The sequence below is a fragment of the Rhinolophus sinicus genome, chromosome 1 (genome assembly GCF_057876585.1).
Source record: "Rhinolophus sinicus isolate RSI-liver-muscle chromosome 1, RSI-T2T, whole genome shotgun sequence".
NCBI classification, from domain to species: Eukaryota; Metazoa; Chordata; class Mammalia; order Chiroptera; family Rhinolophidae; genus Rhinolophus; species Rhinolophus sinicus.
In genome coordinates, this window is record NC_142501.1 from 71,941,282 (window position 1) to 71,959,825 (window position 18,544).

The window sequence follows — 18,544 nt, forward strand, 5'->3', positions numbered from 1 at the left end:
TGCGTCTTTTGGAGCAAAAATTAATATAAGATCAGATCTTATATAATGTAAGACCAGGTCTTACATTAATTTTTGCTCCAAAAGACGCATTAGAGCTGATTGTCCGGCTAGGTATTATTTTCCAGGAAACACGATAATTCATATAATACTAGTTATTCAGTTAGACTCATTAAAGTAGGAGAAATCCTAAAAACATATTTGTATACACATACACACACACACACACACGCACACACACACAGACATATAATTAACTTACAAAAAAGCAAATAGGAAATATAAATCAAATGCCATAACACTAAAAAGTATCTGGAAAATACTGCTTTACTACTTACAAAGAAAATGGTTAAAAATTAAAAATACTTGAGAGTATAGTAAAATGATACATACCTTGAATGGCCTTGAAGACCAGCCTATCATTGGCTTCCTGCCTGTTTATATCATCCTCATGTTCCACAGAATCAGTTCTGCAATTAACATGTTCGCAGTGATAAAAATATATTGTTTTATAACCATAAATACGGAAACTCTAAGCTCTTCACTGTTCTAGACGCAATGAAACTCTCACCAAAGTTGGAAGAGTGCCTAGAGATTAATCGAGTCCCACTTTCAACTGCTGATTTAATCCCAGGAGGATTAAATAAGCCAAGAAAAGGGCTGAAATCCTTAAAACCTTCCCAGAATGACTCTTAACATTATATTTATTTTTGTAGCTATTTCCATGTTCTTACAAAATAATTAAAACTATTAAATTTAAAGGCAGTTTTACCTTGTAAAGTACAAAATGTAAAAATGTGATTTTTAAAAAGCCAAAAAGATTGCATTCATTTTGAGCAATACAGTAAATGACAAAGTGAAAAAAACTTCCTTGCAACCAATTTGTGTGATATGGCCTCTAATGCACACATAGCACACCAATTATTGTCATGTTGAATTATATTTATCACCAAGAAACACTCAGCAAGAATAGCATATATTTATCACCAAGAAACAGTCAGCAAGAATAATAGCATATATATAATTAAAACAACTAAAATTCATTTAAGAGTGTTTTTCATTCATAGCATTATTTTTTCATTATGCATTTTACTAATCAGAGAACACTATAAACATGTAACACCCAAGACATTTTTTAGTGCTAAAAAAAGCACTAAAAATATGGGGGTAATTATTAATATTGTACTATATCCCATCTTTTAAATTTTATAGCTTTGGTAGCATTTCGTAAAATAAAAGTGTTATAGCAAAGGCAAATTAACCAAATACCTTTAAGATAAAATGGGACATTTTTGTTCTTTACGTGATGGTAACTGTTCTCACACATGGAGCACAAGATAACACATAAAACAGACACATATAGCTATGCTTTGTTTTAAAAAATATAAACCTAACTAAAGTCAAAATACTTTGGGATAGATACTCATTTTAAGAGAATAAATAATAGTTTTCACGTATGCTCACGTATGCTCACAAGAACAAATGCATGTTTGACTTACCTGAGAGACTCCAAAGCTATCCGATCAATATTTGTGATTCGAAGTATAAGTAATGTGTTTTCTTTTATGCTTTCTGGAAGTCTGAGATGATCAGAATTCAAAAATGTCAAGTTTGCGCCCTAAAAAAATTTAACAGATGAATTATTTAAAACTCAGAAAGTCTATAAGAAATGAAATACAACTAATACTGATTTAAATTATTCAATTTTATGACATAGTACACTTTTATGATCTGAAAAAAAAAAAGCATATTTCAGAGACCATTTAGAAACCACACAGGCTTCAACTAGTAATACAGGAAAATAAAGAAACTAATCTGCTAATCAGTCTCTGAATTAGAAAAATTTTCTGTTTAATAATGCATGTGAAGAAAATAATGTAAGAATGCCACTTTTTTATAAGAATCACAGGAAGAAAGGGTAAGTTATTCAAATCAAAATTATGACATTCCGAAATACAGAAATAGGGTAGTTGATCCACAGAAAGATGTATGACAAATTGATGAACTGTATAGATCAATCATACTTTTTCACTTGGTCTTTGGGTAACAAACATCACATAACTGTAAAACCTAATTTTAAACTAATTAGAGTATAAAGACTTGAGTAAAAATATTTCTATCAAAAGTCTTTACTACACACTTAGAAACTTGCCATTATTTTAATTTTTGAGTTGCTCAAATAAACATGTTCAAATAAGGACAACCACAAATTTAAAATAAGAAGTTTAATTTTCTTTCTTGAAAATAATGGAAGAGATTTCTCTCCTCTCCTTTTTCCTGGAGCATTTACTTTAGAAAACTTGTAACTATAAATACTTTCTCCTTTTATTGAAATGTGTATAAATTCTTTTGTAATTACAATATTAAGCAATTGGAGACACTGTGAATTGTGTAGCAGGGTTATACATGTTAAGTGTATACATAAAAGCTAACGGGTGCATACATACAAGTGTGATAAGAATACTTCTGTACGGTCTGTGTCAGTGCATCCGAAGTTATATAGCTATATGCTATATGCAAATGAATGAACATATGTGGATGCACTTTCATGCATGTGTGTCTATTGGCAAATATGCATGCTTATTTGAGTATCATATTAATAGATGGCACTAAAATTTCTTTTAGGAAGTGTTTAGGAAAAGACCTTGATGGGGCATATAGAAATGAAATGATAAGCTCCAGAGTAACACGTGGAAAGCAGAAGATACCCTCCCCCCAAAGGGTAAGGTAGAATATTTCTGCATAAAGAAATGGAAGATTGTGAGAAGGAGCAAAAGGTGGAAGGAGTCGAAAAATGAAGAAGAAGGCCTTTACTATGGGAAATAGACAAAGGACATATTTTTAGGAATAAGAATATCTAATAAATAATTCTAAATTCTTATAATATTAACCTCCCTCCATATCTTTCAAAATGTCTGCCACACACACAAAGCACCATATGTATAGTTTGTGTGTGGCTTTTCCTTCCTCCCTCCCTCCTTCCCAGCCCTTTTCCTTCCTTCCTTTCTTTATTTCATAAAAGGGAGTGGAATTCAACATCTGTTTCAAGTGAACTGGAACAGGAATAGTGAGAATAAGTCACAAACTATATACTACATTACTGGAGACAGCACTCAGAACCAGAGGTAACTTTAATTGTAGGATAGGCATTAAACATCCTTTTTGCAGGTTATGAAATGGGAGTCAGAGCTTATTTTCTCTAGATCTCAAGAGGCAGACTTGAGTGACACATGTATATATGTAAACTTGGATTATTTAATCCAGCTTTAAAATGCAAAGTTTTTCTTAACCCCCAATTCTTCACCTAAGTCGTTACTGCATCTTATTGATTCTATTTCCTAAAGATTTATTTTATTTTTCAATTGCCTTCATAGCCACAGCCACCTGCCTAATTCAGGTTGCCATTACCTCCTTCCTAGATTTACATAATTCAATCCAATCTGGTTCTTTGTATCTAGTCTTCAATTCATTCCCCACATTGTAACCAGAGCGATCTTTCTAAAGATTTTTTTAATTATTTCTAATTTTTTTTAATTATTTAGTTTCAGGTGTACAAAATAATGTAATAGTTAGACATTTACACCCCTCACAAAGTGATAACCCCCCTCCCCCAATCTACTACCCATTCGACATCATGTATAGCTGTTACAATCCCATTGACTCTATTCCCTATGCTGTACTCCACATCCCGTGAATAAATAAATACATATATATATATATATATATATATATATATATATATATATATATAATTATAGTTGGCATTCAGTATTATTCAGCTTCAGGTGTACAGCGCAGTGGTCAGGCATCTACACAGTCCATGAAGTGGTTTCCGTAATATTCAAATTCATTCTTGACAATACCTACCCTGAACTCCACACTCTGGACAGACTTTCCCTAACCTCTCCTATATCACTATCCCAGCCTAGCTAACTCCTTCTCTAGGTCAGGGTTAGATGGCACTTCCTTCTGGATGACTCCTTTGACCCCACAAAACTAAATCATTACCCTTCCTATCTGACAGTGTTTCCCATGAGACTATAAGCTCTACAAAAGCAGGGAATAGGTCTAACTTATTCATTGTTCTCCCTCCAATGCTTAGCTTATGGATATATATTTGTTACACGAATGATCACTGAGAACAATGCTGTATTTTAATCATGAGAAAACATGTGAATATAATGATTTAAAATGTAAGAGCATGATAGACACCATAACATGACCTATGATCGACCTGTCCTAGGAAATCCTTGTGGTACACCATATGCCAAGAGCTGCATGAGGTGGGAAAAATCACAAGAAGGATAAGCTAACTCTCGGATATAGGACGGCTCCAGAAGCCAACTACCCCCTGGATAGAGAAAACTGCACACTCAGGAGATAAGCCTGTTTTTTAGCTGGAGCATTACTCCTGGTGTTATTGAAGTAGCCACTTACCCAATGGTACAGCCCTGCAGAGCCTTTAAAAGTACCAAGAGACAAGCTCTCCTGGGCTTATACTGTGGATTTGGGTGGGAGTAGAAAGTAGTGTTACAGGGAATAAATGCTATGTTTAGATTCAGACCACTGGTTTCTGAGCCTGAGAGGCAGAACCTGCAGGAAAACATCAACCATTAGCCCCTGCTCAGGAAGGAGAGAAAATTGACTAAAGACGAGAAACCCTGCTTCTCCATCCCCACAGGGTCCCATAATCCAACATCTGAGACTAAAACATTTGCAGGCACACTTAACTTACAACATAAAAATCACCAAGTTGGTATTGTTTTCCTTTCCTTCGTCCACACTGATGACTATAGATGTTTTTTTGAATAAAAGGTAGCACATTTGTTCTAGAAGTTAAATGACAAAAATGTGGCGTTATTCAGCTTCTCTCTGAAGTAATCATCTTGACAGGTGTTAACAATGTTTCATGGCCCACCTATTTTTCCCAAATTGCCGATATTCGTAAACTGTAAGGGACTGATCATGAGTAAAAAAGAACCCAATCAGCTCTCTGCAAGCATCACGTCCATTTCTAGAAAAAGAGAATAATATGAAAGATTTTCAAACAGGATAAATTTCAAATTAAATAACAAGCTAAAATTATGCATGTCAAAGAGGGATAGCATCAAATGTGTGGCAATGACCAAGGGTTATGGGACACCATAGGGAGAAATGCCACGGCTTACTCACACATCAATTTAAGTAAGATTTGGATGGAGAAAAGCTTTATCTTATACTGATATGAATATGGATATATTACAATGTAGATAACTAATGTGATACAGACTTTTAAAATAAAGTAAAAGATCTTTAAAAAATGTTGAGCTTTCAAGAAGCCACTCGAAGATATACATTTATTTTCCTTTGTTATAGAAAATTTAAAATCATTGAACAAACTTAATAACTTAAAAAAACAAACTTTACCATTAGTGTACACAAAGAACACCAAGTAGCATTATGCTTTACTGGAAGTTTATAGACTCAGAGAAGAGATTTAAAAATCATCTACCTTGTCACCTTATTGCATCTATCAATGTTGTATTGTTAACTTAACCATTAAAATGAAATTACATAAAGCAGCTTACGTAAAGTTTAGTTTTTAAATGGTTTATTTAGGACCTTGTAGTAGCAATATACAGAGGGTGCCAAAAAAATGTATACACATTTTAAGAAAGGAAAAAACTGTATTAAAATTGTAATACAACGAATGACATTAGCATTCATTTGATTAATGCCATCTTTTGAGCGAAAGTCATATTACACATTGCTACCGTAATTCAACTTCGAAAAGTAATACATAGATAACATATCTTAACTGTGTAAATTTTTTTGGTTCCCACGGTGTATCTTTTTAAAATTCACTTCTACATTTCTTTTTGAAACACATTTTAAAATCACTTTTAAAATAACTTCTAATTAAAATGTTTTTCTTATATGTTCATATTTCCTACAATTTTCGTAACAGATTAATTTATATATAATCTAAAAATGTTTATTCTAAATTCACATTTCACTTCTTTGTGACAAATTTAACTAATCTCATTATTCTTATTTCTATTTGAAAAGAGAATACATTTTCTAATCATAAGATTAAAAACTTTAATAAAATCACAATTACCTTGATATGATCCTACCATCAAATTGTACTTTATGAGAAAGCATATTTTCAGTTAAGGTAGAATGTGTTCTTATCCTGTGAAGAAATAAATTTGTCACTAATTATTTTAAAGTTACTACATTTCATACAATGATAAAAGTACAAAAGAAGTTACGTTAATATTTTGAAATGCACAAATTGAACTAAGACGAAGGCATAAATCTTTTTTTCAGATTGCTATTGTAGCAGACACATAAGAAATAACTGTAAGCTATAGTACATAATACATGAAGGACTTCTATGTTAGAATGTAAAGCAGGGGTGTCCAAACTGTGGCCCATGGGCCAACTGCAGCCCGCGATCCATTGTTAATTGGCCGGCAGCAAATTCCAAAAATATATTTAGTTTATTTAAATAAACCAGGTGAGGTAATACGTACTTCACCTCGAGTGAGTGGCCCAGCTGTTTGTGTATTTTACCGCATATGGCCCTTGCTGAAAACCATTGAAAAAAAGTTTGGACACCCCTGATGTAGAGTATTAAAGTGCTCTTTTATTATAAAACTAAATACTGAACAGCATAGCACATAGTGACTGGCACTGCTGCAGTGCTAACCCCACAGGCATTTCTATCCCTCGTCTCGTTGCCTCCCTCCCACCACAGAATTTACTTCCATCTTAAGTGACTAAGGGACCCAGTTCTGCCAATAAACTTCCAAGAAAGACTTTTATCCTGATAAGAGGGTGGCGTGGGAAGTTGCTGCCTGTGATCGTGGCAGGGATATGATGCGAGGAGTCGCTGAAGCCGAATAACCAACCAGGGCAGAAAGGCCAATAAAATCCCAAGGAGTCAGCCCAGGCTTGTGCCATTGGGGAACCACTGAACTAAAACCAACAACTGCCTACCTCCAGGCAGCTGGTCGTATAAGAAAAATAAATCCTGACTTGGTTAAGCCACTATCAGTCAGGTTTGCAGTTAAGCGTAGCTGAAAACATTCCTTACCAAAATAACAGAAGAGGGGAAGAGAGTGTTAGATGAGGTTCCAGCCTTGGAATCAGGCTAGCTGTGAGACCTCAGATCAGTTATTTAATCCTTACGGCCTTCAGACAGCACTGCACGCTCTCACAAAAATTGGTAGTCCTAAAATTCTGTTTAGTAATATGAAGCAAAACACAAAGGCATACACTTTGGCACTCTACTACTAACAATTTCCTTTATGCTAAGACATCTGAAGATTCAGTGATGTATCATCTTTACTCCCCTTCTTAAATAGTCTGATAATGTTCCCATAAAATGCAGGTGCAATAACACAGCAATAATGTAAATAGTAAGTAAGTGTATGGGGCATAGGGATCTTGAAATGTTATAAAATCTAAGTGTGAGAGTAAGTAGGATACAGCGAATAAGAGGCTTTGGACTTAAATGAGTTTGGGAAGACAGAGGGGAGCCATGAAAGCTGGGTCATCCCAATTCAATGTAATCGATTAGTATTAATGTGTTTATCAAATGCCCACTATGCACTTGAAACAGTTCTAAATGCTGAGAAAATAACAGCAATAATAACGGCTACCATTTATTTAGAACATCCTAGACACTAGTTATTATTAAACTCAATTTCATGTGTGTTGGTTCATTTAATGCTTGCAATAACTCCATGAAGTAAGTACTAGTCCCATTTCACAAATAAATTTTACAGAGTCATACAGTTAGTACACGGCAGAGCCAGAAAAAATGTTGCTCATAACCATTACATTAAATTGCTTCCAAGGTGGACAGAACTCAGTTTAACAGTGATAGGTTCAAGTAATAGCTTCAATGAGTCTAGAATCTCCTTGAAAAAAATGAAATAAATAAATAGGCATTTATACTATAAATGGAAAGTTCCATATTGGGGCTTTAGGTATTCAATAAGTAGCACCAATAATCTCTCTACCCAAGTTCTTAAAGAATACAGAAATAAGACTCAGACAGATGAAGACCAAAATTTGAATTTTATCATAGATAAACCCACTGGAAACCATAACTTACGAATGCAACAACAAAAAGTTAAGTCCTTGACACTGAAACAGACTAACCAACTCTTTTCCCATTGGGGAGAGACCCTGTAAAACTTAATGCTTAGGACAGAATCTGTACTATGCAGGCAGCTGATTCCCAAGAAGACAAGAGGAAGGGCTACACTACACATGCCAATTTCTGTTTCCAACTCTATGAAGCATAATTGTCTTCTCTTCTTCTAGGAGTAATAAATAAGGGGGGTAAAATCTATAAGTTCAGTAATTCTTATCAATGTCCCCCATAGAATTTTTCATAGAACTAGACTAGGTAAACCTAAAATTTCTATTGAAGATGAAAGGGCCTAGCAAGCCAAGACAACATTGAAGATATAAAGCTGCAGGTATTTAATATAAAGCAATACTAATTAAAACAGAATATTGGTACAGGGACACATTACAGGTAGATGAGACTAAATAAAAAGCCTAGAATCCTAGCATGCATTTATAACTGCTTGATATATGACATATGTGGGACTACAAGTCCGAGAGATAATGAGTTTGTGGTAGGCAGAGATTTCAGAGATTTCCTAAAGAAGATACAAAGGACACTAACAATCAATGGAAAGGTTAGCAACCTGGTCTATATTAAAATTAGGAACTCTGGTTCATCAAAAGACATATCAAGAGAATCAAAAAGGTGACCACAGAGTAGAAAAATATAAGTCCAACAAATATAATTGAAAAAGGACTTGTAATTAGATTATATAATAAGTTCCATATTCATATGAAAAAGATAACCCAACAGACTTGAAGGGAAATTTCATATAAGCGGATAGCTAGAGGACCAATATACCTATGCAAAAGTACTACACTTTCTTAATCTCCAGTGAAGTATAAATTAAAATGACCAATACACACCCATAAGAAGTAAAATGAAAAATACAGACAATGCCAAGCACAGGCCAAAATATGGTGCAACCAGCACCCTCTACCTGTTACTGGTGGGAGTGTTCATTGCAACAACCATTTTGGAAAACTTTTTGGCATTATTTTTTAAAGCTGAACATATGCATACTAAATGGTTCCGCGATTCTCCTTCTGAGTATGTACTGAACAAAAACGACTACACCTTTTTCACCAAAAGGTGTGCACAAAAGTTCATGGGAACACTATTCCTAAAAAACCAAATATCCATGCATATCTGTGAATAAACAAATGGTGGTGTATTTATACAATGAAATACTGTATGGCGATGAAAGTAAAGGACAACTACAAAAAATAACATGGATAAAACACACAAACATAATGTGGAGCAAAAGAGGCCAGATTCAGAGTCCAAATTTTGTGATTTCATCGAAGTTTATAACCAGGCAGATATAACCTATGACATCAGGATACAGAGGTCAGCCTGCTATGGCAGAGGAAGTGCACAGTAACTGGCTGACAGCACAAGAGGGGGTTTCTAAGGTACTGGCAACCTTCTGTTTCTTAATAGGAACTTGGTATTTTTCAGGTTGTGAAAATTGCTGTGTTGTAAACCTAAAATGTGTACACTTGTGAATGTATGTTTTATCTCAATAAAAGTTTGCTTTAAAAAAGATTTAAATAATGTGATAGCTGACGGATGCCACCCCCCCTTCCAAAAGGTGTTCCTATACTAATCCGCAGAACATGTAAATACATGAACTCACATTATGCAATAAAAGGACTTTGCAGATGTGATGAAGGATCTGGATTGAGATTTTCCAGGATTATCCTGGTAGGCTGAATGCAATCACATCGGTCTTTCTAAAAGGAAAGCATATGGATCTCTGTCTACAGAAAAGAATGTCACAGTGACATAACACAAGACTCGACCAGCCATTGCTGTCTTTGAAGATGGAAGAAAGGGCCGTGAGCCAAGGAATAAAGGCAGCCTTTAGAAACTGAAAAAGGCAAGAAAACAGATTCTTCCCTGAAGCTTCCTGAAGTAATGTAGCCTTAATAACACCTTATGTTTGACCTCTAGAATTGTACAAGAAAAAAATTCGTATTGTTTAAAACTCTTTCTGGTAATTTGTTACAGCAGCAAAAGTTAATTAATACATGATACATTCAAATATTGAAAGGTACGAAAACCTTCCAGAAAATAAGAATAAGACAAAAAGATGAAAGTTATAAGAAAGGATCGCCTGACAATTACAGCAGTTTGTATAAAAAAGCCACTGCAGGAACTGGTGGATGTTCTGTGCCTATTGAAGCTGAGGCTAGAAGTCATCAGTGAAGTCGTTGAAAAGTTTAAGTGGAATGTACCAGAGGACTGTGCAAATCCATACCAGCCCACAGATTTTATAAGCTAAATGGTAAACTGCAAAATAATAATAATAACTTTTAAACTACTTAGAATGTATTATATCAATGAGATTCAGCCAATATATATTGTGCACATAACAATGTCTCAGTTACTATATTACACATTTTATACAGGAAGAGATATACGAGTATATTATCTCCTATGGTCGTGGCTGTTATTCCAAGAGTACAGATAGAAAACCTGGAAGGCAAAGGTTACCCCAGTATCTTAAAGTGCCAGGACTTGGATCTAAACTCCAAAAACGCCCCTTCCTTTTATATTGAAAACAGCAAAAACAATCATAAACCCTTTTAATTAAACATAAAACTAAAACTGTAAAATGCTTTTATATGGTTCAAGGTATGCAACTCGATCAATGTGATACACCACATAAACAAAATAAAGGACAAAAATCACATGATCATATCAACAGATACAGAAAAGATTTGACAAGATACACCATCCAGTTAAGATTAAAAGACTTAATAAAATGGATATAGAAGGAAAACACCTCGACATAATAAAGGCCATATGTGACAAACCCTCAGCTAATACCAAAATTAATAGTGAAACACTGAAGCCCTTTGCTGTACGTTCAGGAACACGACAGGGATGTCCCCTATCACCTCTGCTTTTCAACATAATATTGGAAGTCCAAGCCAGAGCAATCAAGCAAGACAAAGAAATAAAAGTTATCCAAATTGGGAATGAAGAAGTTAAATTGTCACTTTTTGCAGATAACATGATGTATATAGAAAATCCTAAAGACTCCACCAAAAAGCTGTGAGAAACAATAAACAAATACAGTAAAGTACATAAATCCATTGCATTCTTATACACTAACAATGAAATGTCAGAAAAAGAAATAAAATAAAAACAATTCCTTTTCCAATTGCAACAAAAAGAATAAAATACCTAGGAATAACCTTAATCAAGGATGTGGAAGACTTATAAACTGAAAACAATAAGACATTTTTAAAAGAAATTGAAGAAGGGACAAAGAAGGGGAAAGACATTCCGTGTTCATGGATTGGAAGAATCAACACAGTTAAAATGGCCATATTACCCAAAGGAATACACAGATTTAATGCAATCCCCATCAAAATCCAAATGGCATTTCTTAAAGAAATAGAACAAAAAATCATCAGCTTTCTATGGAACCACAATAGACCCCGAACAGCCAAAGCAATCCCAAGAAAAAAGAACAATGCTGGAGGTATCACACTCCCTGACTTCAGCTTGTACTACAGGGCAACAATAATTAAAACAGCATGGTATTGGCAGAAAAACAGACACACAGGCCAAAGGAATAGAAATGAGAACCCAGAAATAAACCCACATAATATGGGCAGATAATTTTTGACAAAGAAGCCAAAAACATACAATGGAGAAAAAATAGCTTCTTCAATAAATGGTGCTGGGGGAACTGGAAAGCCACAGGCAAAAGAATGAAACTAGACTGCTATCTGTCACCATGTGCCAAAATTAACTCAAAATGCATCAAAAACTTAAACATAAGACATGAAACAATAAACTATATAGAAGAAAACATAGCTACTAAACTTATGGACCTTGGGTTCAAAGAGCATTTTATGAATTTGACCTCAAAAGCAAGGAAAATAAAAGCTAAAATAAATCAATGGGACTATATCAAACTAAAAAGTGTCTGCACAGCAAAAGAAACCATCGACAAAATAAAGAGGCAACCAACTGAATGGAAGAAGATTTTTGCAAACACCTCCGATAAGGGCTAATACCCAAAATATATAAGGAACTCATACAACTCAACAACAACATAAAAACAAACAATCCAATTTAAAAATGGGCAGAAGACCTGAATAGACATTTCTCCAAAGAAGTCATACAAATGGCCAATAGACATATGAAAAAATGTTCAACATCACTAATCATCAGAAAAATGCAAATAAAAACCACGAAATATCACCTCATACTAGTCAGAATGGCTATCATCAACAAGACAAATAGTAACAAGTGTTGGAGAGGCTGTGGAGAAAAAGGAACCCTCTTACACTATTGGTGGGAATGAAGATTGGTGCAGCCGTTATGGAAGGCAGTGTGGAGGTTCCTCAAAAAATTAAGAATAGAATTACCATATGATCCAGCAATCCCTCTCCTGGGTATCTACCAAAAAAATCTAAAAACATTTATCTGTAGAGATATATGTGTTCCAATGTTCATTGCAGCTTTATTTACAGTGGCCAAGACATGGAAACAACCAAAGTGTCCTTCGATAGATGAATGGATAAAGAAGTTGTGGTATATATACACAATGGAACACTATTCAGCCATAAGAAAGGATGAAATAGTACCATTTGCAACAACATGGGTAGATCTTGAGATTATTATGCTGAGTGAAGTAGTCAGACAGAAAAAGTCAAGAACTGTATGATTTCACTGATTGTGGTATATAAAACTGAAAACAACAAAAGAACACAAAAAATGAAGAAACAAAAACTCATAGGCACAGACAATAGGTTAGTGGTTACGAGATGGTAAGGTAGGGGAGGGTAGTAGATGAGGGTAAAGGGGATCAAATACATAGTGATGGAAAGAGAACTGATTCTATGTATCTAATGTGATACATAGATGATGTAATACAGAATTGTACACCTGAAATCTGTGTTACTTTACTAATAAATATCACCCCAAAAAACTTTAAAAAAAAGAAAAATACACTTATAACATATTACATCCTCATTTAATGTAAGTAAACCCTTCTTACTTTGTTTCATGTAGTGTTCTTTTCCTAAATCGAAGAGGTGCTATGTTGGAAACAGGAAGCATACGAGCACTTCCTTGTCTCTCAGTGGTTAAATTTTGTTCTGGATCACTGATCACAGCCCTATACAGCAAAACACAAAGTTTGACAATTAAATGGTATAATGAATTGTGCTTGCATTCACATATTTATAAACAGTTAGAAAGCCCATATACTAATGCAAATTTAGATATAGTCATCTTGTAGTGGCATGGTGAGGGTGAAAACATTAACAAGGTAATTTCATGAGATAATGGAAGGAGCTGCATTGAAGACTGCAAGTATATTTAATTATTTCAAGAATTTGCTGAAAAGTATGCATGTAGAATATCATTCTCACTGGCACCAAGCAAAATAATAATGTTTTTTAAAGCTGAACTTAATCTTACTTCTTCCTTGAAGACATCCTACCCCAGTTTCTTCTGAAATCCTGCGATATTTACATGTTTTCCTTCAATTTAACACAGCAAATGCTAAAACTTTATATAGTTTTGTAAGCCCTATGAAACTTACACTAAGTTTTACATTCTTACAGTCAGTCCCCACAGTTCCCAAACTAGTCACCAAGTCACTCTGGGGTTCCCCAACAAACTCACAAGGACACTGTGGGATATTTTTAATTTTTAAGGAAAACACAGTAAAATATAGTAACTGGATACCACATGAACTATTAGCTCAAGGTAATTCACAGTTTCAATAAGAAATCGTATATAAAACTGAAAACAACAAAAGAACACAACAAATGAAGAAACAAAATCTCATAGACACGGACAATAGGTTAGTGGTTAGGAGCAGGTAAGGGGGGGAGGGGAGTAGACAAGGGTAAAGGGGATCAAATATATATGGTGATGGAAAGAGAACTGACTCTGGATGGTGAACACACAATGTGATATATAGGTGATGTATTACAGAATTGTACACCTGTAGTATGATGTCACATCTTTGCAAAGCTGGGCTTTCTACAGTCCTGTGAGAAAAAAAAAACACAAAAAACAAGTGCCACTTGGAACAGAAAGTGAGGGTGGCAGCATCCTAAACAATTCTAAGGTTTGAGAGACTGCAGTGCACCAAAGGTGTACATATCCCATTAGGAAGTAATTATGGCCATTTAAGAATGAAACAAAATGCATTTTCTTTCTATTTATGTGTATAATTTTTTTCAAATGGCCATTACAGTGTTAGGAAGTAAATACTCATTAAATTGTTTAGACAAAAGTATTTCATAAATAGAACTGATGGGTATTTCTATTGATATTGGAGGGCTGTGGAAACCGTACTAACACTATGAGTGCGCTGAACACAGAAGATTTGGGAACCTCTGAGTTAGCAACCTGACCAAGGATGTGGGTTGTCCTGCATAAAAAAGAAATTTAATAGAACTTTCTGAATGGATTCCTATTACCAGTTTCTAGTTCTCACCTAGATAAGTGGTCTGTCATCATTTGCTCTGCAACAGCCTGTTTCTTCTTCTCAGCGGCCACCATTTCCTAAGAAGAGAAAATAAAGAAAACCTCATTGTCCATAAAGCAGAATAATACCATAATTACCATAAGAGTCTTAAAATATAAACCACTCACAGTACATGAAGCTGAAAATGAGTTAGAATTATTGAACCCTATATCAAAAATCTAAACAAATAAACAAAAGCCTGCCATCATTAAAAGGATAATAGTATTTTTTCTATGCATATAATCCATTAATAATACTTTACCTACTTTCCTCAATGACTGTTTTGACTAACCTATCTTCATACTCATATGTTTTGCTATTCCAACTTATCTGAAAGTATTTTTACTACATTTTAGGTCATATCAAATTGATTTCAATCATTCAATTCCAGTTAGATTACCATATAACCATAATCACTACAATGTTTCTTTTGAAGTGTAAAAAGAAGAGGTTAAAATATTAAAAAGTCAAATAAAGCTTATTCTATTTTTTAATGTAAATTACTTTCTTCCCCATTGATCAACCTAATAAATGAAATCAAGTAAGACAATGTCGCTTAATATAGAAGCTTTGTAACTTTAGAAAGAGTGCTTTATTTGAATCTGACAAATTCAAATAAGAAAAACTAAAGGTATATTATAGAAACAAAAAGTAGAAACTCCTAATAAATCTGGAAAAGTTGAGCACAATCATTTAAATGTTAGTGTATAATCGAAGTTAGATTCTTGTTTGGTAGAAATGTAAGATATACGCTTACACATCCAAATATGCCCCATTTAACTTTTTTATCACTTAATATGTAATTGTCTCTGTGTTCTTTAAGCTCATGATACTTTATAATGATTTTGTTTTAGTAATAAATTTAAAACAGCAACTAAAAAGTTAGAAAATGTGTAATTTACAGGTAAAGCAAAGTATATTTTGTATCAAAGGGTGATTCAGAAAGTGGACACTAAAACATGAAAATTACATATAGAAAAGATCAGCCAGAACACAGATGTAAAACCCAGAAGTAAGCAAAAAGAGGTGAGATTAATGAGTATAGAGCCCATGCGGAAAGCCCACCTTGAGTGTTGACATCTATGGTGGTTTATACTTTGTAGGAAAGATAGAAGGAAACTCAGGCACATTGATTTAGAGGTCTGTATAAACATAAAGCAGATTAGAGGCAGAAGTCACACTGATTCAAAGAATCTGACACCATTGGAAAATGATAAGCAAACTAGAAGATGTGGCCCTAAAAACTTTTGGCTTACTGCTTCTGTTGTTCACTCAAGAAGTTAAATATTATACTAAAACTTTGCAACTGACATTTTAAAAATAAATCTATACTAATATTTGATGCAATCAAAGAGTATTCACATAAACATTTCTTTGAAAAACACAGGTAAATGACAGTTACTACAATCAACTAAAATGTACTTGATGGGAAATTTAGATATTGTATTTCCACTAACAAAATAATTTTAAGGAAGAGAAATCCATTAACACTCAGATGGCTTTGGATTATACCAAGAATAATACCCAATTGGCCTTAAGGATTGGTGACATGCATTTCAAGCATAACATCAGGAACACACCAAAATAAGCCTATTTAAAACACTGCTTTGCCTTATAAAGTAGTTTCTTTTCTTTCAGAATTATGTTTCTAATTCTCCTTATTCTATGAAGCATAAATATCTAAATACTAATAGGCACCAAAAATAATATGCATGTGATTTTATTTAAAAAACTGTAACAAATTAGGAACTTGGGACATCCACAGAAAATCAGTCCACCTCGTCGAGATAGATTACGTACTGCTGTCAATTCAGGAGACAGTGATTCTGGATGAGTGTGATCCAAATAAAAATGATAAAGTAACTGGCTAAATGCATATTGCTTTATTATTATTTAAGCAATCCAAACCAGAGTTTTCCCAACTTTTGAGCCAACACACACCAGTATTCCATCAACCCATTACAGGTGCGCATAAGATACTAATCACCTGGGAGAATACGGGGTGATCAGTAGACTCCCACTTCCAGGGGCTTGGTCAGATTACCCCAATGCACTATAGAAATGGGTTACTTATCTATCTGTATCAGGACTGGTCTAAGCAATACTCATCAAACAACATCAAAAAACAATTGTTTTTTGTATAGGATGTAATTAATAGTTAATATTGAGAGTCTAGAGTTTTGCTTCCCTTTTCCTAAAGAAAATTTACTTTATTCCTGTTCTTTAAATGGCCTGAATTTCTCTAGTTTTTTAGCTTACGACTCTCAAAACAATAACCAAAACTACTTTTGGGGAGAGGAGCAATGCCAAATGAGTCCACTGATATAAATAACAACCAATTAACATTTGGACCAGCATAAACAAAATTTTTACAAACTCTCAGATTCAAGACAATTTCTCCACAGTAAATAAACCAAACATCAATCATTTGTAAAAATGAGGGCTCAATTTGCACATTAATGAATGTTTACCTCAGTCCAAATTCAAGTTTGGAAATTATTTATTCAAGTGTAAGTTATAAAATCTTGGAGGGCAAATTATCTCAATGGTGTATCAAATAAGTGAAAATAATAATAACTTACAGCATCAGATTTTCTTGTACTCCGCTGTGCATCATAACGATTGTCTGCATAACCCTGCTGTAAGAGGGCTTTCCTATCCAGAGTTGTAAGATCATTGATTGCTTCTTCCCCTTGTACACACTATGCATGAAAGCAATAAATTAACTCTCATACACATACTTAGAATATTGTTTTAAATAAAATAAAGGATTAAATAACCACTGGACACGTCAGTGGTTTATTCACATAGGGATTAACATTATAGGCTCTGACGATCAGATTTCCTGTTTGAATCCAGCTCTTCCAGTTTCCAGCCAGATGAACTCTCTGTGCCTTGGTTTACTCATGGAACTAGGAATCAATAATACTAACTACTTCACAAACACACATAGAAAAAGATTAAATGAGATGGCACATGTCCAACATTTATAAATGTGCAACACTTACTGTACTTGACATACAGTAAGTACTAAATAAAAGGTAGTAACTATTATAACTATTATTTTCTAATTGAGCCTTTGTAAAGTTAATAAATGTGAGTGTGCCTACTCCTTTACACAACTAAATTCAGAGGTAAAGTACTAAAATATGGGGTGTATCCTTTGAAGTAAAGGATCCTTTGGAAGCCTAAAGAGATTAAACACTAATTTTTTTCTCTCAATATAAGATGTGCTTATATTCCCTTAACAACAACAAAAGAAGTGTCCCAATGGGATAGCAACTGTCAAAAACTTAAAGATTTAAAGTTTCCCCCAGGGTTTGTTTTTACTTTACATCTTCCTTGAAAGGTCCATGGTCATACTCTACTGTCTTCATGGCCTTTGGTTACTACCTGAAATTTTATTATATTTTTGTTTATGTTTTGTTGCCTGCTTCTACTGCTGTAAATTCATGAGGGTAGGAACCTTGTCTGCCATTTTTATTGCAGAACCCCTGGTGCCAGGACAGGACCACATTGAGTGAGCACTCGATAAATATTTATTCAATGAATGAATAATGAATCTTGTCTAAGTATTAACTATTGGGAAATCAATTTAAGAGGATACTTTAAACTTCTATTTATTTACCTGCTAATATATTTGCCAAATTTTCTTTCAAACGTAAAGCTCTGGATAGGGTTTAGGTTGGAAGAAACTAACAAGAGCATTTTTTGTTTCAGCTTGTTTTTAACCTTTTACAAAAGGGACACAGTGGTATTATATTTCCACTTGGTATGTCAGACTTAACCTCCTCAAACCAGACTACCTCATGGTCTTCCCCACCCTTCCAATTGTTCCGGCCAAAAGCCTTAGAGTCAGTCTTCATCGTCCTTTCTCTAAAACCTACAACAGATTCATTAGCAAATATTCC

At 34.1% G+C, this 18,544-nt stretch overlaps 1 protein-coding gene across 3 annotated transcripts in view; it reads right to left on the reverse strand.

Moving 5' to 3' along the window:
• The window catches only part of CAPS2 (calcyphosine 2), a 43,221-nt gene that overhangs the window by 14,131 nt on the left and 10,546 nt on the right, over positions 1-18,544 (reverse strand). For 2 of the 3 annotated variants that reach the window (XM_074325405.2, XM_074325403.2), the window contains 8 exons: positions 17,216-17,335; positions 14,604-14,671; positions 13,149-13,268; positions 6,098-6,172; positions 4,916-5,011; positions 4,733-4,826; positions 1,497-1,615; positions 391-467 (listed from right to left, as the gene is read on the reverse strand). In XM_074325405.2, the coding sequence (XP_074181506.2) occupies positions 391-467; positions 1,497-1,615; positions 4,733-4,826; positions 4,916-5,011; positions 6,098-6,172; positions 13,149-13,268; positions 14,604-14,671; positions 17,216-17,335 (769 nt within the window). Of the gene's footprint in view, positions 1-390; positions 468-1,496; positions 1,616-4,732; positions 4,827-4,915; positions 5,012-6,097; positions 6,173-13,148; positions 13,269-14,603; positions 14,672-15,698; positions 15,776-17,215; positions 17,336-18,544 lie in introns of those variants that run through there. The other variant, XM_074325406.2, reaches the window with a different exon arrangement.